Source organism: Ursus maritimus, unplaced genomic scaffold, assembly GCF_017311325.1.
Source record: "Ursus maritimus isolate PB19 unplaced genomic scaffold, ASM1731132v1 scaffold_5, whole genome shotgun sequence".
Classification (NCBI taxonomy): Eukaryota; Metazoa; Chordata; class Mammalia; order Carnivora; family Ursidae; genus Ursus; species Ursus maritimus.
The window spans coordinates 14,993,832-15,020,761 of NW_024426663.1; the positions used below are offsets into that span (position 1 = coordinate 14,993,832).

At 42.8% G+C, this 26,930-nt stretch overlaps 1 protein-coding gene and 1 pseudogene across 10 annotated transcripts in view; both read left to right on the top strand.

Annotated features, from left to right (window-relative positions):
• Positions 1–5,258: 5,258 nt before the first annotated feature.
• The window catches only part of MCTP1 (multiple C2 and transmembrane domain containing 1), a 506,242-nt gene continuing 484,570 nt past the window's right edge, over positions 5,259–26,930 (top strand). For 2 of the 10 annotated variants that reach the window (XM_040622081.1, XM_040622088.1), the window contains exon 1: positions 5,264–6,013. In XM_040622081.1, coding sequence (XP_040478015.1) covers positions 5,294–6,013 — 720 coding nt within the window. In that variant the 5' untranslated portion in view covers positions 5,264–5,293. Of the gene's footprint in view, positions 6,014–26,930 lie in introns of all 10 variants that reach the window. The other 8 variants (XM_040622085.1, XM_040622079.1, XM_040622087.1 and 5 more) reach the window with 7 other exon arrangements.
• On the top strand, positions 20,154–23,247 carry LOC121100639 (annotated as a pseudogene).

Below are 26,930 nucleotides of genomic sequence, written 5' to 3' on the forward strand. Positions count from 1 at the left end.
TACCTGCTTTTGCATATACCGGTGAAAGTAGGACATCAGACCTGGCATGAGTAGATGGATTATATCCTACACTGGAGAATTGTTTCAGAATCTTACATAACTTTTAAGCTGAAAAGGACCTTGGAGGGAAACTAGTTCAATTTCTTCATTTTACAAGTGAAAAACTGAGGCTCTATGGGCTGCCTGTGGTTACAGAGCACTTAGGTACAACACCAGGCAAAAGCCCATGTCTTGTGACTTTGTGCAATGTAGAATTGGCATTGAGAGGTGGGCAGCGGAAGGCTTTTCTCTCCCCAAATCTCCACTTAACTCCTTCTTTTATAAGGACAATTGATTGAAAAAATATGCAAAAACGGCTTAAACCTCCCCTCTCCCCCATTCGGGCTACATGACATAGGAAAAATCCTATGCCTTTTCAACGTAGACATTCCAGAGCACATCTTGGTCTAGGACCCTAGAATTTTTAACACTCTGGTTAAGAAGAAAATAGGAGGTGGCTTAGGTTAAACAAAGTTAATAGAAATAGCTTCTCTGAAATTACTTAAACTGCATTTGAGAACTGTTGAGAAAACTTGCAGGGAAGAAAAAGGCCCAAACTAGTTCACACCTGAACAGGGCTTTATTCTGTTGAGCTGACTGTATAGTCAACATGTGAAACTGTGATGACTTGCTTTTAAAAGGGTCACAGCGCTTCTCTCCACACAGGCAGGGTTTTTCCATGTAAGTTGAAACGAGTCAGTCTGGTAGTTTTTCTTCTTTTTGGTTACAAAGTGATGCAATCATCTCTGTTGTAGACAGGCTTTACTCATCAAAAACACTGCCTACGTTGGCTTTTAATTGGATCCTTGTGAGGTGGGTCAGGCCAATAGACGATATTATCCCCATTTTAGAGACTGATAGAGGAAATGAGGCCATGAAGGCATCTGGCCCAGGGCTGGGAGCTGGCTGGGACAGCAGCCAGAGCTCTACTGATGAGAGGGCTCGTTAAGTGCCATTTAGTTGGCCTTTAACTCAATTAGTCCCCCAAATGTTGTCCTTATGCTTGCATTTATGTCCTTGATCTCATCAAGTGGAGGTTGTGGTTCTGTCCAAGACAGTCTTGTTGCTCACGCAAGGCAAGGACATGGATTGGTGCATCTTTTGAAGCCTCTTTCAATTATTTTATTCTCTTTACTTATGTGTACATTTTAAAACTAAAGAAGGTTTGTGGCTTTGGAATCCCTAGACCTGGGATCTTCTCACTACTCAATGTGTGACCTTGCAAGATCATGTCACATGCCTCAGACTTGGTTCCCACATCTACAAAATAGGGTTGCTATGAGAATTACAGATAGTGATGCAAACCATTTAGCCAGTGTTTGAGTACTCCATATCTAGACTTGCCTAGTCCTGTTGCTTCTAACCTGCAAACATCGTGAATCTAGAATTTAACCACTCTCATCACTCCTCAGCTAAAGCTCAAAGCTACCCTTGTCCCTCGGGTATTATAGTGAGTGATAGCTCCTATCTAAACTTTGTTTCCAGGACACCTGGTGGCTCAGTCAGTTAAGGGTCTGCCTTCGGCTCAGGTCGTGATCCCAGAGTCCTGGGATGGAACACCACTTTGGGCTTTCTGCTCAGCGGGAGCCCGTTTCTCCCTCTGCCTGCCACATCCCCCTGCTTGTGTTCTGTGTCAATAAATAAATAAAATCTTAAACAAAACAAAACAAAACAAAATTCTGTTTCCACCCATTCCCTTCCTCTACTTTATTGTCAACAAAAAGACTGAGTGAATCTTTTGAAATGCAAATTAGGTAATAAGGAAACTCTCCTCAAAGCCCCCTAGTGGCTTCCCATCCACCCAAATCCAGAGTCTCCACTGTTGCCTGCAGAATCCTACGGGACCTGGCTCTTAGACATCTCTGCGATTTCTTCCCCTCCCCCTCTCCTCTTGCTTTCTCTGTTCTGCTACTCTGCTGTCTTTGTCATATCTAAGTCTGAGCCAGTTCCTGCCTCAGTCTCTTCACATTTAATGTTCCCTTTTCCTGGAAAAATTCTTCAGATTCACTGCTTGGGTCCCTCCCTCACTTCCTTTGGGTTTGTGCTGAAATATTACCTTACCCATCCCCTTCCCAACCTCCTGTATGTCAGTGTGTGATGCATCTATTAATTTCCTATTAATTCAAGCAACAGATGCTCTATCAATATTTAAGATGGTTAGTAAATTATAATAAAAAGAAAAGCTACGTGCCATGAATTTTGCTTTCCCTGATGGGTGGCTATCTATCTTCTTGGTATACTCTGTCGCCTGCAATAGATCTTAGCTCAGATGATGCCTCCAGCAAGAAATCTTCCTTGATCAGTCAGGCCAGAAGTGATTCTTCACTTCTCAGCGATCACTGTGTACCATTCCCTTTTCCCCCTGTGTTGTCGTTTTTATAAGTATCTTTTCTTAAATATAATAAGACATTGGGTATATTGTGTACAACTTTATATAATGCAAAATTTGTAGGACAGCCTTTCATCTTATAATCCACTTTAGATATTTAGGAAAAGTTACATATGCAAGTTACATACACGTACATATTCAAGTTGTATAAATGAATTCACATTGATGGATAAGTGTTACTTGGGATGGATCATAGAGCCCAGAACCCAAAATCTCAGTTAGTATTTTCAAGGCAAAATTAGGTGGAGGAGAAAAATGAAAATATTAAACTACAAAAGTCAATTAACTGCATCATTAAGACTATATGAATATAAGTCTGAATTGTATGGAGTTATCTCCATGGGTCCACAGATCCGTGTCATATAAATCTGACAAACTGACATATTTATAAAGAGTTTTGGTAAGAAGTGGTGGTCATTTCTTCTTACTTGTTTATGGCAGTTCTACATTTCTTATTTTCTCTATGCTTTGGTTTACCATGTCTTAGAAATATCAGTAACAAAATAATTTTTCTGTGTGAGAGAAGAAAGACCTGTATATTTCAGTTCTTTTTGGACTATCATGGTAGTTCCGTACTGAGGTAATTTTTTGTGGTCATGGTACTTTAAACTTGATTGTCTTGTGTAGAAAAGCCTCAGGCCTAAGTCCTTTTTCACTTAATTCTTAAAACAGCCCTTTGGGGCAGGTAGGTATTAGTTAATCACATCATGTTACTCTCCTGTTTAAAATCTCTCTAATGGCTCCCCATTTCATTTACAGGAACTTCAAATTCTTACTGTGGTTATGGGACCCATCCCACCAGGACCCTGTCCATTTCTCCACTCCATCTCTTACTCTTTCAAACCTTGCTCCACTCTATATGGCCTGGGTCTCCATCTGTCCTTGAACATGCCTAACCAACCTGCTTCCTGCCTTGGGGCCCTTGCATCTGCCGTTCCTTCTGCCTGGAATGCTGTAATCAGATCTTTCAGGAACTATCTCTTTGTCCTCATTAAGTCTCACCTCAAACTTTAGTTTCTCAGTAGACTTTTGGTTTAAGAAAAAACAACAACCAAAAACCCTTTGTATGGGGTTGTCAGATTTAGCAAATAAAAAATACAAAACACCGGTTGAGCTTGAATATCAGAGAAGCAACAAATGGTATTTTAGTGTGTCATGTACAATATCTGGGACATACCGATGCTAAAAAATTATCTGCAGTTTAAACTTAACTGGGTGTCCTGCAGTTTATCTGGCAATCCTACCTCCATAGCCAGTCTGTTATGGTACCCTGTTTTATTTTCTCCACGGGACTTTTCCTTTTAGAAATTCTGTTTACAGTTTGGCTCTCCTACTGGTAGGTGAGCTCCATGAGGTTGGGGCCCTGTTTGCCTTGTTCACAGCTTCATCCTCACAGCCTATCATATTGCTTGGCACAGAGTCGGTGCTCAATAAATATGTGTTAAGTATTTGTTATAAAGGTAAAAAAAAAAAAAAAAAGACTAAAAAGCCAGGATGGTAAGACCTGGAGGGCATACTGATAGCTAGAGGCGACTGGAATCAGACAGTATAGTGCCAAAGCCCAGGGAACTCTCATTTTCCACGTTTAATGGTGTGGAGGACAATGGAGGAGGGAAGGGACATGGTGTCACCTGCTTTTCAAGAAGCACTCTTGTACAATCAGAAGACCCTTGGATCAGTAGATTTAGGGAGAAGCAAGTTCTGAAAGAGCTAGACGAGACCTTTTCCATTTGCGTTGCAATGAAGCAAAGGAAGTAAATGCATTTGAATGAAAAGATTCTCCGCATTTGGGATGGTGTGAGAGGCAGTGGACATCCTCCACGTCTTCGTTCACCATAAACTCCCCGCAACTTTAGGGCTGGCTATTTTACGGTCACACTCCGGAAACCTCTAGACCTGGAGCACAAAAAGAACGACCGGTGTACATGCAAATAAAGAGCAACGAGGGCGGATGGGATGAAGTCAAGACAGAAGAAATCAAACTCTCTTGTTGGATCCAGGGCACACAACGGGGAGGGAGCAGCAGTGTTCAGCCCCAGAATTCGGTCAGTTTCACTTCTCGATATGGACTCTCTGTGCCCCACAGGACGCACCCAAGGCGCATAATCTTCTCTCTAGCTCACTTCATTGGACCCAGACACTAGCCGGCGCGCGCGTCTAGCCGTCGGCCCAAGGAGAGCTACGTGGGGAGCTGTGGCCAGATCCTGGGGAGCAACCTGGCTCGGGTCCCTACCCATCTCCACCCGGCTCTTGCCTGCCCACCTTCCCACCCAGGAGCTGGAGGATGGTCCCGGGGTGCTCCCGCGGGTCTGCTGGTCGCGCCTGTCTTCAGCCCGATCCGCCCTGTTGTGTGAGTCGCGCGCGCGCCCAGTTGGGAGGCAGCCGCCCCCGCCGCTGACAGGTGCTGCCCTGAGGGCGCAGGGCGCGGTCCCTGGCGCAGCTGGACGCGCACGCTCCGCCGGGCGCTCGTAGCTTCTCCAGCCCAAAGCCAGCGAGGAGAGGGAGCCAGGGCGCGGCCTGGGGCACTCCAGGGGACTGGAGCTGCGGAGCTCGGAGCTAGAAACTTTGCAGGCGCGGCGGCCAGGATTCGGTGGCAGCACCAGCCCACCCCGGCAGGTGCAGGAGGAAGAGGCGGCGCCGGAGTCCGGCGGCCGAAGAGCCTTGGAGGCGGCGGCGGCGGCGGCTTTCCCCCGCGCTGTCCTGAAGCCGCCGGGCACTCCCGGCTTCTGCTGCTGCGCCCGTCGCCGCCGCCGCCGCCACCGCGGGGCTCCGGGAGGAGGTGCAGCCGAAGAGGGCGGAGGAGAAGAAGAAGGAGGAGGAGGTGGAGGAGGAGGAGGAGTGGAGAGGAGGAGCAGGGGGTGGAGGATGGAGCCCCGGGCAGCCACGGCGGGGTCGCCCGAGCCTGCAGCGGCGTCCTCCTCCTTCCAGGCCCGGCTCTGGAAGAACCTGCAGCTGGGGGTGGGCAAGAGCAAGGGCGGCGGGGGCGGGCGTGCAGGGGGCCCAGAGCGCCGCACTGCGGACACCCCATCGCCCTCCCCGCCACTCCCGAGGGGCAGGCGGGACGCACTGGCCGGCGTGGGTGGCGCGGGCAGCAGGTGGAGCGGCTTCAAGAAGCGCAAGCAAGTGCTGGACCGCGTCTTTTCCTCCTCCCAGCCCAACCTGTGCTGCTCCTCGCCGGAGCCTCTTGAGCCCGGCGGCGCCGGCAGAACCGAGCAGGGGTCCACTCTGCGCCGCCGGATCCGTGAGCATTTACTCCCCGCGGGAAAGGGGTCGGCGACGACCGCCGGAGCAGCGGGAGGAACGCCTCCTGGCGGACGCTCTCCGGACTCGGCTCCCTCTTCGTCCTCCGCCTCATCCTCCCTGTCCTCCTCGCCCCAGCCGCCCGCGAGGGGGGACCGCGCCCGAGATGAGGGTGCACGGCGTCGGGGCCCCGAGGCGCACTTGTGCCATCAAAAGAGTTCATCCCTGCCGGGCACTGCTTGCCTGGAGCAGCTGCTGGAACCGCCGCCGCCTTCCGCAGAGCCAGCTCAGAGCCCGGTGCAGCCGCGGACCCCGGAGAAAGGCGAGGAGCTCGGCAGCAGTCAGGTGAGCGACCTGTGCGTGTGGCGGGAGACTAGGTGCGCGGGACACGCCTCCGGCTTCGGGAGGTCGCTACGCGGGAGATGCCAGAGAGTGGAGGTGCTACCTAGTAAATCAAGTAGTGAAAAGAAAACATTCCCGATCCTGCTCAGTAAAGATACAGTTCTGACTTGCACCCTGACGTTAACTTTTGGTAGAAATAACACCTACCACGAGAAGCTGTTTGGGTAGCTTTATGCGTTGCCAATGAAAACTGAAGTATTAATAGTAGCCAAAAGGGAGAGGAATAAAGTTAGACATAAAATGGGTACTTTTTTTTTGGAGGTCTCCTAGGAGAACTGTCTTAGCTAAGTCTCACCCTCTCTAAAGAAAAACAAATCCAGCAACTTAAAAAAAAATTACAACCGTGTATGAGGGTGCAGAGGGGCCATCATTGGAAACAGATGGTTTGCGGGAAGGAACAGCAATGCGGAGAGGTGAATCATTGGCAAACGTGAGGCCGTTTATTGGGGAAACTCTTAAAGCAGGAGTCCGCTTGTTTTCTCGCACTCCCTTCTTAAAAGTTCCGGCTGCAAGTAGATCGCTGCCCAACAAGTGGACAGCGTAAGCGTCTCAGCCGAGTTAGTCAGATTCGGTCCTAGGGCCTTTTCCAAGTTGTAATAGTCATCTGAAGCGGTTGCGTTTTAACTATGCTGCTTTTTGTACATCGTGTTGCCTCTTTATCCAGGCAAGAGTTAAGTTTGGTCCAACAAGAGCCAAGTAAAAATGAACTTGTAGGATTCTTAAGGCGTTCCACTGAGCAGCTGCTTTTGCTCTCTGGGTTTTGGAGAGCAGATGCGCTCTTAATACTTACAAATTGTGTTAATGCTAACAAACAGTTTGAAAGTTCCAGTCTATCAGTGACCTAAAGAGCTCTTTTCTTCCAATACATCTTAGCTTATTTAAATTCTCATTATTTTGACTCTGGTTAATTAATCTTTAGTTAATTTAAAGGTTAATCTTTAATTAGATTGAAATTTGAGCTACAAAAAAAAAAAAAAACGTAAGGCCATGTTTCCAACAGCAAGAGACAGGAATAGATGGGCTATCAATTGAAAAATTTTATGGATTATTAGCTAATTAGCGTAGTTTCAGAAAACAAGCCAGAATACGGGTGGGTAACCGGATGTTATTGATGTTCTAGAAAAAGTTTTTAGTTATTCTGAGAAAAGTAGCTCTTGATAACATTGACAAAGAGTCTAAATAATAATAACCATGAATTTTGCATACCAAAGACCTCAGCCTGTTTTGGAGAGCACACTAAACTAACATCGTGTGTGCCCTCACCATATGCTTTACATCCTTACTGGATCCCATCCTCCCAACAACCCTACAGGACAGACGTTCTTGCTGACATTTTATGGATTAGGAAACTGATGCTCAAAACATTAAATATCCTTTCTAGGGTCACATGGCTAATAAGTGACAGACAGAGGTTTTGTACTAAAATTCTTCAGAGTCTTTTTACGTGACTATATCTGCCTTTGACAGCTTTCAGAGCTGCTTGTGCTTCTGAGATGACTCCAGTCCTATGATTACACTTGCAAGTTTACAGACATTCTGGGGGTTTTCCCCACTCCCTAGAATCAGTTCCATGATGTACTAGCTATATTAATTTGTTCTTTTCTCTGTGATACATTATTTCATAACTATTACATCATGTTTACAAGTGACATTATTCATCATACCATCTATTGTTCTAAAGAAGCTTTTTGTTATAAGCAACCAGCATTTCAGTGAAGACATAAAAGGAATAACAAAGCTAAAATACCTTTCAAAGAATAGGTGAAAGGTGGGGTATAGGCAGAACAGTAGCCCCAAGGGGCTTGTTTGAGGCCACACAGTCCCAGGAAGAGGCTCCATTGTTGGTTCCCTGCGTCTGCTGCTCATGGAGTCAGTTCCTTGAGGAGTGGACAGCTTTCTGTTAGGAGTCACAAATCTGGCTTTCAGCAGCACTCTCTTGCCAGTGCAAAAGCAGGATTCCTTGGTCCTCTCATGGCCCCTTTGCCCAACTCCGAGAGCTCAGCTGGCTCACCTTGTGATGAGGAAGAGGAAGAAATAGAGTTGGAAGCTGGAATTAGAAGAGGACTCCCTGAGGCGTCCAGGAATAGGTTGAGTTGTGTGGCACCCTTGCAAGCTTCCTGCATCACTCAGAGATCTTTCTTTGCTCTCCCAGCCCCTGGCCTCAGAACATATTTGGGCTGGGGGAGGGAGAGTGTAGCATATGCAGATTCCTGTGCTGTTCACCAAGCCAGATGGGTACACATGAAAGACAAAGACAATAAGAGCATTGAATACATCTTCAGATTGCCTAGATAAAAAGAACTTTCTTTCAAAGAAGAAAGAAAATTCATTGCAAAAATAACGCAAATGTCTCTATCTCTCTCTGCTTGATCCTGGCATTAGCCATGTTCTCCAACACCTCCCTACCGCTCCACTTCCCCCCTCCAGCTCAGCATGAGGCCACAACAACATATGTGCATAAACTCCGACTCTGGGTGGAGGTGTTAAGCAAAAGCAAAAGCAAAAGCAAGAAAATAAAAAATAAATAAATAAAAGCAACTACATCAGTTTGAACTCCTGGGGGAGAGAAATCACTGACCTACAATGATTAATACTGAGCAAAGCATGCTGCCTCCCAGGCCCCTGCCAGCCACCTCTTGCTACCCTGTGGTCTTCAGCCCAATAGACCTCTGAAAGCACTTTAACAGGGTTAATAATGCTTTGTTTTGGGGGCATGTACATTATTCAAAATGTTCTGCTTTGAGAAAAAGAAAATAAAAACCCATTTCTTCCCACTGATTCTAGTTCACGTGCTTGGCCATATTGTCATACCAGATGCATTTCATTTTCTGCAACACAGTTGGGAAAGATGCTTTCTCAATTTGTGTGCATATCAAAAATATGCCAATTTTATGTATTCTGTCTTGATGAGTTACTAAAATTATATTTTGCTAGAATCAGGAAGCCAGTATTTTAAGATAAAGAGTGAAGAATGAATATGTCCCATTTTTTAGGGCTTTAACGAAAGCATAAAGTTTATGAGTGTTAAACTTTTATTGTTTTTTTCTTTTAAATTCATGTTGTTAAAATTGCTTCCATAGAAAAGCAAAAAATTTTTTGTAAAAAAAAGTGGCTACATTATTCAGGATATAATAGAAATGCTTCAAAACATAGTAAGAGGAATAGTCATTCATTGGGTAAAATTCCTAAAATACATCTATAATCTCCAACAAAAAGTAGAAAAATATTTTCTAAGATGAAGTCTATACATGCAGTGCAAGTTGGTTAATTATCTGACCTTTTAGAGAAAGTTTATGTTTTCAGAAATGATTTAAAAATGTGATTTGGGTTAATTTTTGCTATTTTCCAAGTGTCTTTAATATTACTTCAAAGAACATAACTTTGTCTTGGGGAAGACACAAATTTAAAGAAATGTAATTCCTAATGTGAATGACTTAAAATCACCAAAAAACAAATACTCTCAAAAACAAGCCCTACAAGCAATGTTAATAGCTTTTCAAAGCTTTTTCAAAGTGAGAGAGGAAGGATGAGATCTTAGGGCATTTTGGAACAAGGCATGAAGTTTGATGTGTGATAGCATTCTAAAAAATATGGGGATCATCGGCTTATTGCAGAGGAAGAGAGTGCACAGTGACAGGTTTACTTTGGAGTGGAATTATTTTCCTATGGCTTTTATGTTCTATACTGTGTATCTGGAAGATTTGAATGCAGCTATGAATCTCGTATATATGGAAGTGTTATCAAGTAAATATTATGGGAGCTCAATAAACCCAAGCAATTGCTAGTATATTATGGTATAACAGTGTATTTTTGCCACTGCTACCATTACAAATAAGTGGGTGGCTGAAAAAAATTAACGGGGAACTTTGCCGGTCCTCTTCATTTAAGATATAAATTATTTTACTTGCATAGGTGGTAAAAGTAGCCTGAGATTAACCAAGGTGGTACTGGTGACATCATTATTTCACAGAGTAATGAAAAAATCTTATATTACTTTTGGCAAGTGTGTGCACATTATTCTGGAAAAGTGAAATAAGTATTTAGAGAGAGAAAATGGGATTAATAGATTCATAAAGATAATAGGACAACCACTCTCCTTTTTTTCTTTTGCCCCGTCATTTGGAAATAAAGGATGATTTTACAAAATTAAAGGTTTATAATATATCTTTTGTTACTCAGAAATACATGTAGTGTGGTTTCTTGGCTTGTGATGGTTATCAAAATGTTTGTGAACTCTAGGTTGACGAAGAGTAAATAGTATGTCTAGATAATATTATAAGCATTGATGAATTAATTCTTCATATTCCGAAGTTAGGGTTGTGTATTTTTTTGTTAATTCATAGCTATTTGCAGTGTCATAGTTGTATGTTTTAGATAAACAGAAATTATGTTTTTGAAATCTGCAACTTTTTGGTTTTGACTTCTTTTTTTTCCTGGAAAACTTACTAAATATGATATATATTTTCTTGCCGCAATAAGCTAAGAGTCCTAAATAAAACCTTCTCTTGGTAACGGAGAGTTATTGTTTGAATACTGGCTTTTTTGTTTGTTTGATTAATGTGAATGAAGTAAATATTGTGCTAGAAGTTGCTTTAGATAAACTTTTTTGTTTTTCATAAAATCATGGTATAAAGCAAATCTGCATATAGCATCTGTATAAAGCATAAAGTTGATATTTCTGTAAAGTTAATTATAGAAAGGTATGAGACACCCTTCCTCATGTCATTTTTTCTGTTGCCAAATAATCTCTACTGTTTTTATTGGTGATTTTTGATTTGTTGAAGCCGTTGACAATCAAACATTTTTTCCCCCGCAAGATTAACTTTATGTGCCATTTGCCTTCTTTGTCACTGTCAACCATTCTTCCAACTTACATTGTTTTTTATAAATCAGATGTGGAAAGTGATTACTACCCCTCAACAATTGAAGATTTTGTGCAAATAGTTTCCCCCTCCAATGAAGACGTTTCTTCTTTCTTTCCTTTCTTTCCTTTCTTTCCTTTCTTTCCTTTCTTTCCTTTCTCTCTTTCTTTCTTTCTTTCCTTCCTTCCTTCCTTCTTTCTTTTCTTTTCTTTTCTTTTCTTTTCTTTTCTTTTCTTTTCTTTTCTTTATTATATCATGTCAGTCACCATACAGTACATCCCCGATTTCCGATGTAAAGTTCGATGATTCATTAGTTGCGTATAGCACCCAGTGCACCATGCAATACGTGCCCTCCTTACTACCCATCACCGGTCTATCCCATTCCCCAACCCCACTCCCTTCTGAGGCCCTCAGTTTGTTTCTCAGAGTCCATAGTCTCTCATGCTTCATTCCCCCTTCTGGTTTCTTATCTGAGAATTTATTTTTTCAGCAGAATATCAGGCTATGATTTTCTTCATGTTTCCAAATATTTGTATTTAACATCAGTCTGAATGCAAGCAATGCAAAAACCACCTGTATTTTCAATATAATAAGATTTAAAAGTCCTGCATACTGCCTTCTTGAGAGAATAATATTCCTGTGCAGTCTCTTGAGATATTTTATACCAGCCTGGTTTCTCATCCTTTTGGGAAAAATTACAACACATGATAGATGAATGGACCTCTGGATGTGTGGGGATTATTGCGTACTCCTAATCCCACAGGTTTTATTCAGTGAGGCCCTGTCAGTATGAGTAACTCACCCTATTTTGCTTAAGCCTGAGCTCCCTTCACCAGCACGGCTAGAGTAGAATTTGGCAAACCTTAGTACAATCGACCTGTCTAATCAGCATTGTAGAGGGAAGGCTACCCAATAAGTGGTTGCTGAGTGAATGAAGGGATGAATGGATGGGCTAGAGCTATTCAGAATTCTCTGGAAAAGTTTCAAAAGCACTTTTAGTTATATAATGATGTTCCTGCCTTCTTGTTTCCAAATCCTTTTACGTCTGGCAGATGTATTTGACCTTCTCCTCTTCCTTAGCTGGTGGCTTGGCTTTTCTCAGACTGTACTTTAATTCCTGGTCATGCCCGTGGGTGTGAAGGGAGGACATGACACTTACTAACGGGCCACCATCTAGTATCCACTTGGAGGATGGAGGAGTGATTTCTACTTCTGAGGTCTCTGGCTCGGGGACGCATTTTCTTGGTGCCAGTCTCTGACTCTGGGTACCCTTTTTTGGCACCCAGCTCTCCTTTTCTGACCGCTGATGTTGCACTGCACATCTGGATTTCCAACACCTTGTGACATAGTCTCACTCACTTATGATCTCTAAGTCTTGATCTCTGCTTGGATCTTAGCTCAAGATAATTTCCTGCCTGCATCACTGCCACCTCTCCTGAAACCCATCCCCTTGAACTAGGTTAAAATCCCAGCCTCGGCCAGGAATCCTGTCCTCACTAGCCTGGTCCACTCTGTTGCCTTTTGAATGTCAAGTGTGTGAACTCTGGGTCAGACTTTTGGTCAATTGCTTTTCACAGTGACCACATCTAATGCTGAGCCTATTTATGAAACACTAAAGCCTCCCTCCAGAAAATCTGCATTGCCAGTTAATTGCATTTGCCTATGAAGGCTGTCTTTATACCTGGAGCGCTAGACTACAGCTGATCTTTTCGGGGAACACTGTTCATTGTCTCTGTCATCCTGCCTCCTTCCCTCCTTTTTTTTTTTTTTATTTATTTATTTATTTATTTATTTATTTATTTATTTATTTATTTGACAGAGAGAAAGACAGCCAGTGAGAGAGGGAAAACAGGCAAGGGGAGTGGGAGAGGAAGAAGCAGGCCCCCAGTGGAGGAGCCTGATGTGGGGCTCTATCCCAGAACGCTGGGATTACGCCCTGAGCTGAAGGCAGACGCTTAATGACTGAGCCACCCAGAGCCACCCAGGTGCCCCTGCCTCCTTCCCTCCTAACTTGAAGTCCTCACCATGCCTCCTCTTTAATGTCTATCCCCCTTTTCCTCAGTCCTGCCTGCTTTCTTCTTTCCTCTTAAAATTCTCTCTCCCTCTGTCTACGTGGAAGATGATTTTCATGGTGAATCATTAAGCATCTGGAGCTGTGCTGTCTCAGAGCCACTAGCCACACTTGGCTCTTAAACGCTGGAAATACGGCAAATTCGAATTGAGATATGCTAAAAATGTTAGATGCACACTGGATTGTGAAGGCTTAGCACAGAGAAAAGAAGGTAAAATATCTCATTATTAATTTTTTATGGTGCTTGTACATCAGAATAATATTTTGGATATGTTGGATTAAATGGAATATATTATTAAAGTTAATTTTACCTGTTCCTTTCCATTTTTTAAAAATATAACTACCTGAAGATTTAAAATTATGTATGTGGCTCGTATTTTTATTTCTAGTGGACAGCACTGGTCTAGAACAGAGATTGAAACTTCACTGCTCACAGGGACCATCAGAGAAAAGAAAATGAGCATAGAGGGTTTGATGGGGTCCATGGTGAACCAGGGAGCTCTTGCCCCATTGAAGGGGCAGCTGCTTTTCAGCTTCAACAGGTTATTGTCATATCATGAAGGAAGCATTGTTGCCAGAATTTCTAGATTCTTTAATACAAGCTAGAAATCTGGATTTTCATGTGAAATCTCCAGGTCCTTGAATTTTTGGCAAATGATTTGAAAAAATATGTTTTTTAAAATGATAGTCCAAATGAAATATATTTCTGAGCTGAATTTAACTATCAGTTTGAACTTCTGGTTCAGGGAGCTCAGGTCCGATTTCTCCTCTCCTCTCTCAGTGCCGGGCATATGTTATCTGGAACATAGGAGGTGTCAATATTTTACAAAATATTGGAGTCAGGACTGGTGGAATTGAAGCCAGAATGCAGTGGACTGAGGGGTGTGAGAAAGAGAAGCTGGGAACAGGGAAAGAAGCCAAGCAGTTTGGCTCTTTAGGGGATAAAAGAAAGTGGTAGTAGGAGAGCAGGAACCAGTTTGTTCCAGAGTTGGGATGGGATCTTTGGAAGATTTTTGGTTTATTAATGGGTATCACCTGGAGTGGGTTGATAAGTAGGAGCCTCTGAGGAGGGAGAGGTTGACACTTAAGGAGAACAGAGGGATAAATGAAGGGGTGACGTACCTCAGGGCATGGGTCAGAGTAGGCCCCAGAGTCTAGGGGAAGTGGTAGCCTCAGCCAGAAGAGGGGTTCCTCTTCCATTGCAAATGGGCGTAGTAGATGCAGGTAAGAGGTAGGCTTGGTGTCAGCAATTCAGGGGTGTTCCCACCTGATGGCTTCTGCCTTGTTCTGGAGTGTGGTTGGGATTTGGACCCTGGGAGATGGTGGTGGTGGCAGGGAGGAGATACTGCCACAGTCACGGAGGCGAATAAGTGTGCTGTGTATTCAAAACATGGGAGTCAATGGTGGACTGAGGCCTGGGGTCAGGAAGGAGGGTACTGGGAAGTAGAGGTGAAGATGAAGCTGTGGCCAGACTGTGGGCACTGAGCAGTGCATCCGGGGCACCTGGATGTTAAGAACCCTGGAGGTGTCTGAGCAAGGGAAGCAGGGTCAGGTGAGCATCAGAAGGCACTATTAGCAGCAGGAACCACAGAAGTCCTAGGGGGAGCCGGAAGCTGGGCAGTAACTTGACCTTGGGGATGGGAAGAAAGAAAGATTTGAAAGACCAGTGATTTGGCTGAACCGTCAGGGAAAGGAGAGTGGAAGGACATAATCACACCATGTTTTCCCCTTTACTTATGTCTTTGGTTTTTCTTGGTTCTGTTAAAAAAAATGGTTTTATTGGAAAGTCTTTTTCTGGGGAAGGGAGAGGGAAGGTTGAGTTTTGAATTTGCATTTATGGTTGGGGATGTCAGGCTCCTGAGTACCAGATTGTCACCTACTTACCGTCATAGCTCATATTCTTTATAGTTACTTTGAATTCTTCCTGAATAAAATAGTTTTCCTTTTCTCTGCAGCATTAGGCACTGAAAATAGTGTTAATGGAGTAATTGAGAAAGGGTAAAACATGTTTGTTAAACAAAATCAGGTAAAACAAGAAAACCTCCCACATGACTCTGTTTTATAGATTCTTATGGACCTGGTATCAGAGTGGCTAAATATTGATGAAATAGTTAAAATGAAAAGTTTTAGAATCCATGGGCTCCAATGGAAATTTTCATTCTTGAGGTGTTTTGTGTTTCAAACATATTAAAGTTTGTTTTCTTAGATGAAAGATTGATCTGTGCATGGCAAATGATCAATTTCTGAAAATTGCAAATAGGTATCTTCTCAAAATAGAAACCATATTCTGTCTAGACCCTTAAGCCATATTTGACTTCTGTTTTTTTATTGAAGTGTAAAATAGCTTTTCGTAACAGAAAAATCCAGCATTTCTATAGTCGCTTTTAAATAGTGTTTTCACCACACCAAATTAGAAGTCTAAGTGTTTTCCTAAAGTATCTTTTGAGATTGGAATAGATTTTGGAGAGAGAGCTTCTCTCTCTCTTCTCTCTCTCTCTCACTGCAGAGCTGTTGCCAAGCCTCATGCTCCCTAGAGGTGGGAAACCCTGACTCAGCATGGCCCCCGCTGTCTCCTGGCTGAGAGCAGGCGTGGACTGCACCTTCCCCTTCTCCTCTTTGCTCCCCTCTGCTTTTAAAGAGGAGCCAGAGCTGAGGAACAGGGCTGGAGTCCAGCTGTGATTGTGACTGGCTTTGCATACATGCCAATTCAACTCTGTAGTTTCAAGTTAAAAAAAACCATTTACTTAATCATTTTGGTTGTCACCCCTCAATCCTTTCCTGCTCCCTTTGGCTCCCTAGGCAGCATTCCTTTACTCTAGACCCAGCTGGTGTTTTTTTGACTCTCCGGCCTGCTCTGTAGGGATCAGCTGAGTGAGATGGGAACCAGGTGGAGATGGAGGGAAGCCTGCATTTTCCAGTTTCCCAGGCCCCATGCCCTCTGCCTCTTTTCAAGGAAGACGGAGCTTTGTTAAGTGATCTTATATTTATTCCTTTCTGCCTGACATTTTTACTTTCTCTGACTTGAACTTTTTTTCTCCCTGGGTATATGCCAGAACAGAGGAAGAACTGTATGGAACTTACTAGGAGGGGATTTTTGTGTATTTTGGATTACCAACAGTGGTTAGGCTGTTTACCTCTCACAGGACTCTCTGGGTGGGGGTATTATGTAGCTCTTGGCTCTTCATTCTCTGCCTTGCTGCTCCCTGGCTTTCTGCTATTTTACTTCTCTTTCTTTCTGGGAACATGGGCAGGGAAAATAAAAAAGGAAAGTCAGGCGCTTTTATTTATTAGAAGCTTTTATAATTTTTTAATAGTGAAGTTTAAATAGCTCCTATGATGTTTTGACATTTTGTATTGCTTTGACATATGCTGTACACACACACACACACACACACACACACACAGTGTTACGTCTTCTCCAGGTATGTTGTATAAACATACCTATTCTTTCACACACACTGTTTGCTCCTGGAGTCAAAGATGACCATAACTCCAATATTCTTCTACTATTTTATTTTATTTTATTTTACTTTATTTTACTTTATTTTTATTTTTATTTTTAAGTAGGCTGCATGCCCAACATGGGGCTTGAACTGACGACCCTGACATTAAAATCTCGTGCTCTACTGACAGAGCCAGCCAAGCACACCAATATTCTTCCACTTCTAAATTAAATGTGATAGTATTTCAATGATAGCATTGTCTTTACAACCGGCTTAAGTCTATGTAGTCTGAGTAGTTGTATAATAACCAGCTCAAGCAAAGAGAGAGAAGAAAAAACCAATCAGCAGACAGTTTTCGTGGCTTACTATGGGGTGTGTTCTACAAAGGGAATGAGTAGTCTTACTTTGAATTTGAACTAATGTATAAGGAATGGCTTTTCTTCCGCAGAATGATCGTTCTTTCCTAAGTATCTACCTTATTTACAGCCACCTTTGGAAAGAATTATTCCCTTAATCTTTTGAAACCTAGACATCACAATAACCACTATTTGTCATTAGTATTTTCAAGCCTGGCCTGGCTTTACCCTCACAAATAGATACTTACAGTTAAAAATAGGGAGGTGTTTTGGTGAGCTGCTTTATTGATACAGTTCGTGTTTTAATTAGAGCAAAAGTGATACCTTTAGGATTGGAAAGATGTGTTCTCATCTGAGGATACTCCTGATACTCATGAGGAAGCTCGTTTTGTGAAATCACCTCAAAAGACAAGTCAGAGAATAACTGATTTAGGCCTTTGCTTTTGTTGGCTTCTTAAAAAATGTTCTGTTTTCTGTTAATATTGCTACCGATCCTTACTGACTGTTTTTGAAAATATGTTCTTATACCATTTTGTCACTTTATTCATCCTCTTAATTATATCTGGATAGCCTCCTGAATGGGGTATTTATTTGTGTCCATTGCATATTTTAAAATCTTTTTTTTTTTCTTTTAGGCATATGAATCCAATGTGAGTTTTTAGTAGCTACACAAATTTTGTTTGTATTTGGTGCTAGAAATTGGTCGTGCAAACTAGTTTTACTTAAGTGCCCATTAACTTCTTCCTAGCAGTAAGGCTTGGCTTTACGACCCTGCATTTGAATTAACTTTTGTAAAATCGCAGCACACGCTCCATCTTCCGAAGTTAGGTCACATGAGGTAGGACATGCTGAGTGTCCCCCGCCCACCCGGGCTGGGCTGTCTTTGTAATTGTAGCCTCTCACCTCTGACCTGTGGCCCACGAACCCCGGGGCCTCTCACCCTGGTGCCATTTTAAAATGACTCTTTATACCTACTATTAAAAATTACTAAACCTACAGAGTATTTATTATGTATTGATACTAGTCTAGGTGCTTTATATGTATTAGCTCATTTCTACTACAATACTGTCTGAAGTAGGTTTATTACCTTTTGCATTTTCTGGATGAGGAAACTGAGTTATAGGAGTTTAAGGGACTGCTCCAAAGTCACACATCAGCATAATTTGGAAGATACAAGGCAAGGCTCTCTGAAGGAGGTTGTGCTGAGGAGCCTGGCCTAGGGATATGGAACTTCAGGGGAAGTTTGAATGAAGTTTTAAAACCTTGTCTTTTCCCCCATCTCAGTAGTAACATTACAGCTCTTCTGCCGTTTCCTTCCCGTCTTTCTTATCTGAAGGTTATCTCATAACAAGTAATTATAATAAAGACAGACCTTATGTAACAGAAGATTTTGGTGTCAGGCATAATCCTAGCTCTCCCACTTACTTTCTCCTGGTGCTAAGTCCTCTTAGTGCTCTTAGACTGCTAGATAAAGATATTGCTAGCAACTTTGAATGTCAGTCTTGCTTTAAAAAAATTTCTTCCTCATCAGGTAACCCCGCTAGCTCATCGCCACTATTTCTCTTATTGGTATTGTCATTGGGAATGCTTTATAAGTTATGAGACCCTTATAATTATGTATTATCTATGTTTTATAGCCTTCCCTGTCTTCTCACATCAAGGCTTTCTTGTTCTGTTTCTTGTTCTTGTTCTATTAGGGAAAGAATATGAAATGAAATTGATTTATTTGCTAGGTGCTCTTTATATGGTATTTCACATAGTCATTATAGATTATGTGCATTATTTCACTCAAAAGCTCACAACAGTTTTGACAGAGAGGTATTATTAGTGCATCTTATACCTGGGAAATGATTAGAGAGGCTAACTTGTATACAGTCCAGGTTCTGTCCATAGCTAGTAAGCGGCAGAGCTTGGGTAACAGACATCTGATTTCTGCCAGGGCCGTAACTTCTGGAAACCCCCCGCTCCACTGGTTAGCAAGGCCACATCGGTGCACCAGTACCGGGTACATGACTGGTACCCAAACCACTGATTCATGGTTGATTCTGGCATTACTTTAACACCAGTCTTACCAAAGGGTCTGAGTCTCAACTTTGTTTTGGAGAGACAACTGGAAGAATGTGCCATTCTTGGTTGGAGGAAAGTATCCAGAAAGATGAGTAAGTGTGAATGGGTTAGTGTGTTTCTTTGCATGCTCAGTTCTGAGAGCTCGTAAGTGAATATTTTTCAGAACATTCTTGTTGTGAATTCTGTGCGTGTATCTGGACTTCCAATCATGTTGTTAAATGCCTATGAAAAATGAAGCTATGCGTTCTATACCTAGTTAGTCTAGGTGTTAGGATCTCTGGACAGGAAAACAGCTTGTTTTCTTAGCAACTAGTTGCTGGCGACTATGCCTGGTTGGAGTATATTCCTTTAACAAGGAAAAGGCAAGATATAATATCTTGTGAATTTAGTATGACTTCTAATGTTTCTTGATGATAATAATAATGGCACCAAAATCTTAGTCATGAGAGCTTCACAGGCATTATTTCTTCTAGCCTTTGAGACAACTCTAAAAGAGGCTAGAGCTCTGAGCCTCATTTTACAGATGATTCCGTGGAGGCTCAGAAAGGGTGAGGAGATGGCTCAGGTCACATAGCTGGTAAGTGATGGAGCTGGGATTTTTGTGCGTGAGTAAGTGGCTGGCTCCAAAACTCATGAGTCTTGCTGCCATGGTTCATGGCTCTCCTCCACACTGAAGCTGCTCCATCTGCTCACGAGCGCTGGCTCTTCTAGATGTCGTGGAATGGTGAAAAGAGTTGGTTAAATGTTCTGTATAATGAACCAGCCTCAGATGTATATATGTAGCTGGAACATTTTCTTCTGCTATAGTACCAACAATTTTGGTAATCTGTCTCTCTTCTTTTCTCTCTCCCTTCCTCACATATTTATGAAATATCAACCCTATGGTAGACATGGTATCTTGTTAATACCTTGATAAAGAAGACATACCAATTCCTGCTCTCTGAAAGTTTATGATTTAGTAGGAGAATTTTCCATTACAGTTTTCTAAAATACACAGATTGTGCTCCATTATAATCGTAATAATGGAGTCAGAGGAGTACAGAGAACTACAGGCATCAATTTTAAGTGGTCCCAACCTAAGCTTGCAGGAAGGAGGGGGCAGGGACTGCTTCCCCGAAGAAGTGACATTTAGGATGAGAAGCAAAGAATGAACAGGAGTTGGCCAGATTTGGGGGAGCAGAAGGAAGCAAGGAATGTGGCAGATAGTTCTGGGCACAGGACAATGCAATGGAAGGCACTTAGAGAAAATTTGCCTGGGCAGCTGGAATTCGGTAAAAAGAAGGTATGGGGATCAGTCTGGAATGGTTGGAGCTCTTGAGAGCTCAGATGCTCGTCTATGAAGAGGAGAACTGTCTTCAGGAAGTTCATGGCTTTGGTCTGAGAATAGCTGTTCTTTGCTGCTACCCAAGGGGCCACATTGTGTTCACAGACCTGGTTTGTAAAGAGGTAGAAATGTTGATTGGGGCTACTTCCCTCTCCTAAGGTGTTGTATTTTTGAAATGTTTGTAAGAAATCGAAGTACCTAGTAGATGAAAATATCTTTCCCCCTGGAAAAACAAGCCATTTCATTCTTCCTATTGCCTTTTTATTGTGCACTATTGGAAGGTAAATGAAGGCAGGAAATGCAATCTAATCTCCCCTTGTCAGTACTCAGGGGAGAGATTCTAAGAGACAGCACATTTCCGAGCCTAAGTAGAGATGAAAATGAGATAAAGCCCGGTGATTTAGATATTACAGCGGTAAATTATGGAAGACACATATTTTGTGAGCTTCCAATGTCTTTCCTGAATTTAGGATGGGGAAAAAAATGAAGAACCTTGGGAAGAGATTCTGTAAGGAGGCGTACATTTAAATCTATTTTGTTAGCATAATCATGGGTAATTAGGAAGACTGCTTGATGAACAGATCTAAAACATGGTAAAGGAGATTTAAGTTATATATTTTCCTATATGTTTTCTTAGATATAAAACCTAAGTTTTATATTTTCATGTACAACCAATATTCACATTTGTGAAACAGATTGGCAGTAGTGCCTAAACAACAAGGAAAGCTTAAAGGGTATAAAAGCTCACCGTGATGTTTGTTGTGCCATGTTACAGTAGGGAAAAAAAGGAAATACAAAAATACAAAAACTTCTCATTGAGACTCTAGTCCATCAGACAAACCTGAGGTAGTAGTATTAGTAGCCTGTTTGCTACTTTATGAAAGCCCAGGGTACGGATTCTAGCATGTCCAGCAAATGAGGGCTCAGAAATTATACCAAGACCTGCCCAAGTCAGGCCTGCCAATCAAGCTTTGACTTCCCCAGCCAATCACGGTGATGACCTGCATTCTCTTCATAAAGAAATACAAATGTACGCAAATCCGTTATTGTTGATTCACCTTCAAGTGAGGAAGTCTATGACTTTCAACCCATGGACTCCAAAAACCTCAGTTAGTGCCCTGGGGTTAAAAGGAAGACTCAGTGATAGCTCTCATGAAGTAAGATGGCTCCATCAGCACTACAAAAAAATCAAAACCCGAGTCTTTGAATTTTCGTCCATGACCTTTTATATTTATTTATCCCAGAAACTTGCAGGGGACATGGATTGGTTCTAAGAAGGAAAGAACTATAGACTGGCTTCCTAAAAAGATGAGCAGATGTGCCCAGAAATAAAAAGCCAGTTGTGGCCTGCAGCATTTACTGAGACCAGTATAAAATTGGAACCCTAATTTGGTCACAACTGGAGTTTATTGTTAATATTGGGTTCTGTTTCCTGGAAGTTGATTTCTGTTCCCTTTTATAGAGTCTTCTTTGGGACTGAACCACTGAAAAGCAAGATTTCTTTACTAGAGGATGTAGTATGGAATCCTCTTAGTTATCCTCCTCAGGGGTCAATGTTTGCTGCCTATGAGCTATACTCACATGTCTCTGTTCTAGCTTCTGTGGACCCATGCCCCTGCCCTCCAGAAATTTGTCCTCTTAGTTGGGGAAATAGTAAATATACACAAAAGCGAAATGTCACTACCGTAGTGTAGACCCCCCACTGTTAACTAAATAAAACCGTGGGGATTCATAGGAGATACAGAGGCTCAATTACCTCATGGTAACTGCTGTTGGTCTGGTTTGCACCAGTACTAGTGTGAATAGACTTTTGTCCCCTCAGCTGTCTCTACTCATTTTCTCTCAGTGATCCCATGGCCATGTTTTAGAAATAAATGTGCTAGAAAAGGTAAAAGCCCATACCCTGAAGACATTTTGAAGAGAGAGCTTTGTTTAAGTTAGAAGGCAGTTCTCAAACCTAAGAGGTGGTTAATTCAGAGGGACGTGGATCTGTGCTGTGTGCTCTGGGCCTTGACAAATGGAATCACCCTTAACTCCCTCTAAAAGAAACCAGCTATAGACCTAACCTGGAGCTCCCTGCCTGAAAGCCTGATTCTCTGCTTGGGGCAGCAGCTGATGAGAAGGAGGGCGGGTGGAGCTGGGCGGGAGGGAGTGTGAGTTCCTGCTGCAGAACTGATGCCTGGTGTGCCAGGAGCCAGGAGATGCACCTGCTACTGGGGCTGGGCCCTCAGGTTCTGCCAGGTGGTCCAGGCTCAGGAGCACACACTGGTTCCCATCATAATAATGCGAACATCTGGGAGAAGTGGGCAGGAATGCACAGAGATGTCTTATTCAGGACCCTTTCCTTGTAAGTGACGGAAGCTCAACGCTTTGTGGCTATGGCTTCAACAGAGAGTATATTGGCTCGCTCCTCATAAGACCCAGAGCAGGTTGGATGCAGAGCTTCAAACAATGCCATCAGCTCTCTCCGTCTCTGCCCCTCCCCTCGGAATTGTTTGGCTCTGGGCAGCTTGCTCAGGTGGTTTCCTCCAGCAGCCCTTGGCACACAGTTCTTTGGAGTGAGTCTCATTGGAATGATTGGGCTCTTACTCTACTCCTTGTGGCCAGGGGATGAGGTGCTTGGCCAGGTCATGGGTGTACCTTGGAGTCCCAGAGTGAGGGGAATCCAACCTAAACCACGGGGACTGAAAGTGGGAGAGAGCATGTCCTTAAAGGCAAATCAGATTGCTGTGGGCATTTTCTGAAGTAGCATGTGGACTTCGTCAGCTTCCACCATGGCATGTGGTAGGCCAGAGCCTGAAAGCACAGAAGGTGATGGTGCAGCCCATCCACCTCATCTTCAGATACTTGCAAAATAGATCTCAGATTCAGGTGTAACTTCATGAACAAGTGGACTTGCAGATAGAGGGCTGTGTCATTGGTTTTGGTGAGTGCACAAACTTTGTATTAGTTAATGCAGAAGGGATTCATTCTAAAACAAAGTCAAGAAAACAACTGGGTCAGATCGTGCTGAAAGGAGATAATATTACCCTGCTCCAAAGTGTTTCTGACTAGAAGTGATCAGCGAAGTGAGAAATTCTTGAGAAGGCCGTGTAATTTGTTTTTTTGGATGTCCTTTGTTGGGAGTGTAGTTCTAAAACATTTGTTCACATTGTTTTGATTACCTTCATTTTATTACTAGATGACAATAAACCCTGTGGGATTGTTTTTATTAAAAAAATACTGCTGCGGGGCGCCTGGGTGGCTCAGTTGTTAAGCGTCTGTCTTTGGCTCACGTCACGATCCCAGGGTGCTAGGATCAAGTCCCATAATGGACTCCCTGATTAGTGGGGAGTCTGCTTCTCCCTCTACCCCTCCCCCCTGCTTGTGCTCCCTCTCTCTCTTGTTCTTGCTTTTAAATAAATATATAAAAATTAAAAAAAATATTGCTGAGGGCAAGCAGAAATTTCCCATGTGCACTTGGGGTTCTGTCAATAATCAGCAGTTGGGAAGATGAATGATTGAGCACCTAGAACTCTGATCTGTGAGCTGCTGGATCTAGCTACTGGCCGGGGGCACAGGGCTCATAGCAGCCCTGTGTTCTTAATGTAAAATGAGCATAGTGTATAGAATAAAAAAGTATGTCAGATTCCTTTTTTTAATGCCTTTCTATACTATTGTAAAGCCATAGTAAGAGATGAGTAGTTTTATTTATTTATTTATTTATTTATTTATTTATTTAAAAGATTATTTATTTATTTGACAGAGATAGACAGCCAGCGAGAGTGGGAACACAAGCAGGGGGAGTGGGAGAGGAAGAAGCAGGCTCCCAGCAGAGGAGCCCGATGTGGGGCTCGATCCCGGAATGCCGGGATCACGCCCTGAGCCGAAGGCAGACACCTAACGACTGGCTACCCACGCGTCCCTGAGATGAGTAGTTTTAAAGTCAGCTTTGGTATAAATGATAACACTTGAGTTAACTTAAATGCTGTCTCATTAATTGAGGCCTAGAATGTTGGAAAAGAACCTATAAGTCATACTTTTCACAGGTAGATACTGAGGAAGTTATACTGTCTGGGGATAAATACACTGAGGAAGTTAAGATACTATCTTCTCCTTTCACAGGGTCTAGTATATGAGCAGGTCCTGATTCACACCCCGCATAGAAGCAGTTCCATTTATACAAATATGCTTTAGTAGTATTCATCCATTGCTGCCTCAGTTTCTCTGCTGTCCCAACTGTCACACTCTGGAAAAAAATTGCCTTTAGAGGATCTCCGGTTTCAGTAGAAAGAAAGAGAAGGAATCATGCAAAGGAAGAATGGCCAAGGCGAGCTGCCTACCCCCGGGGTGGGGATCCTACTGGTTGACTTTGCCATGGGGGAGAGAGGACTGGGCAGACTGTGTTCAGAACTCACTAAGGTGCTAGCCTCTCCAAATCCCACATTTCTCTACTGTAAAACTGGGGGAATAACATACCTACCCGACGGTGTCCTTTAGAGGGTCTAGTGAAGCAGCGAGAGTTCCTGGCAAATGGTAAACTCTCAATATATATTCATTGCCCCCCGCCCACCCTGTCACTGTTAATGGGCTGTTATTCTTCACATTTGGCTTAACGAGTATTTTCTTTAAAAGTTACTCCCTTGTCTTCTGGATCCTTAAGGACTGATCATTCCTACTTTAGCATGAATTAATTCAGTTAGATTCTTTCCTCCTCGTTCCTGGATAGAAAACTATACATTTTGATTGGGGTGGGTGGAGTTGGTGGGAGGAGAATGAATTAGCTCTATCTGTAGAATTTGGGGCATTGACCTGGGCCTGAGGGGCTGCTGCAGGACTGAGTAGTTGACGGACATGCGAAGAGGCTGGGAAAGAGTAGAGCTTTGAGTGGAGGTGTGAGAGAAGGGAGAATGCTATCTGAAGACTTTCTTTGATCCAGAGCTTTGCTGCAGAATGACTGGATCTGGTAAAGGAGTGAGGAACCTACCATGTTCTCTTGTCCCTCATAATCTCTTGCCCCCAGAATGTGGGCTGGAGCTGTTAGGAGGTCTCATCTGGAAACCAGCCCCATTTGTGACATTGCTTCCTGGGGCCAGTGAAGTCAGTAAACAGCTTTCTGGAACCTCACCAGTTCAGGAAACCAGGGGCTGCCTGCACTTTATAGATAATAGTTTTGTAATGATTGGCCTTCCTACACTTGGAAATTTTTCTTCCCCACAGCCCAAGTGGAGTGTCTCCAAAGGGGTCACTTTTAGTTACTTCCTTTGCTTAGTATATGCCTTGCACATAGTAGATACCCCACAAATGTGAGATCAAATTGAATAATTAGTAAATAATTTTTCTATTAGTTGAAGAAAAACTTTTTAAAAGTATTAGGAGAATAATTAGGGACAGATGATATGGTATGACGTAAGTGAACTTTATCTTTTAGTTTTCTGATATTTATTGAATAGCTTTGGTCATTTATTAAAAGAATAGCTCAAGGAGCTGTTTAGCTGCAAGTTTTTAAAAAGTACTTAACACATCTTTATCAATTTCTTAGTATTTATGCAACAGTGAACTTTTTCAAATAAAACATTGCATGAGTCCAAAGTTCTGTTTTTAAAGAAAGGATTTAAATTGTCAGACCCAGAACAATTACATAAAGTCTGGAAAAAAACAAACAGATGAACCCAACATAAGAAAGTTAAATGCAAACTTTTGTTCACGAAGTCGTAAATTTTTGAGTTAGGCTACCTCTTATTCTCCTGAGAATATCCCACATTGCTGCAACTACTACAGGGATTTTATTTTTCAAGGTTAAACAGACAGAAATAATCAATTTCTCAAGTACAGATTTAGAATGTGATTCCTACTCTTTCTCTGCTCACAGCTCTCCATATAGTCCTCCCTCAGGTTTTTTTGCCAAGAACTGATTTAGACATCTTCATCTCCTTGTTGGTCCTTTTATATTATTTATATTTTTATTTTTATGTGTCATTTCCTTTCACTTCCTAAAAGTGGGGGTAATGCCTAAGAATAGTGGTGCTTTTGGTATTCTCTGAAGATATTTCCAGAGTGCCTACCCAGGCACTGTGCTAGGAGTGGTATGTAGGGGTGCCCGCCCTCCTTCACTGTTTCACAACTGAATTGAACGACAAGCTCTCAGAAGTTTCCTTGATTTAAAAAAGTGTCCGAGGATTGTAGACTTCATTTTCAAGAGTTTGATGCTTTTAAGACCTACTGGCAAGAGTAAATGAGCAAGCAAAGACTTAGTGAGAACAGAGCCATTGTGGAAACCGGTGCTCCAGCCACATCCCCTCCTCTGGTGATGTGCCCTTCCTCCCAGCTCTGGGGCTGTAGGCTGTGATGGCTTCACAGCTGTGTCCCTCACTGGGTATTGCCCTCGACCACGGGAAATTGCCTCTCCCAAGGTTGGCCCCCTCCAGGGGGGTGCTCAAGCCAATGACTGCTTGATGAGAGGTCATAATGGCCCAACCTTCTCACCTCCATTTGGGGCACCTCTGCCATCCAGGCTGCAGTGCTCCCTGTGGGATATATTTCGACTCCGTTGAAATCACATCGTGGGTCACCTCCTCCCTCCCACTCCTGCCGCCCTCACATCTTTACAGGTGCATCTGCGGGGCACCACCTTTACCCCAAAAAACCATCTGCATGAAGTTCTTCGTCACAGAGAATGTTTCTAAGAAACTCAATCTAACAGACAACATTGTTGAATTTCTTGAAGTGATCTCTAAGTTTTGGGAAGAAACAATTAG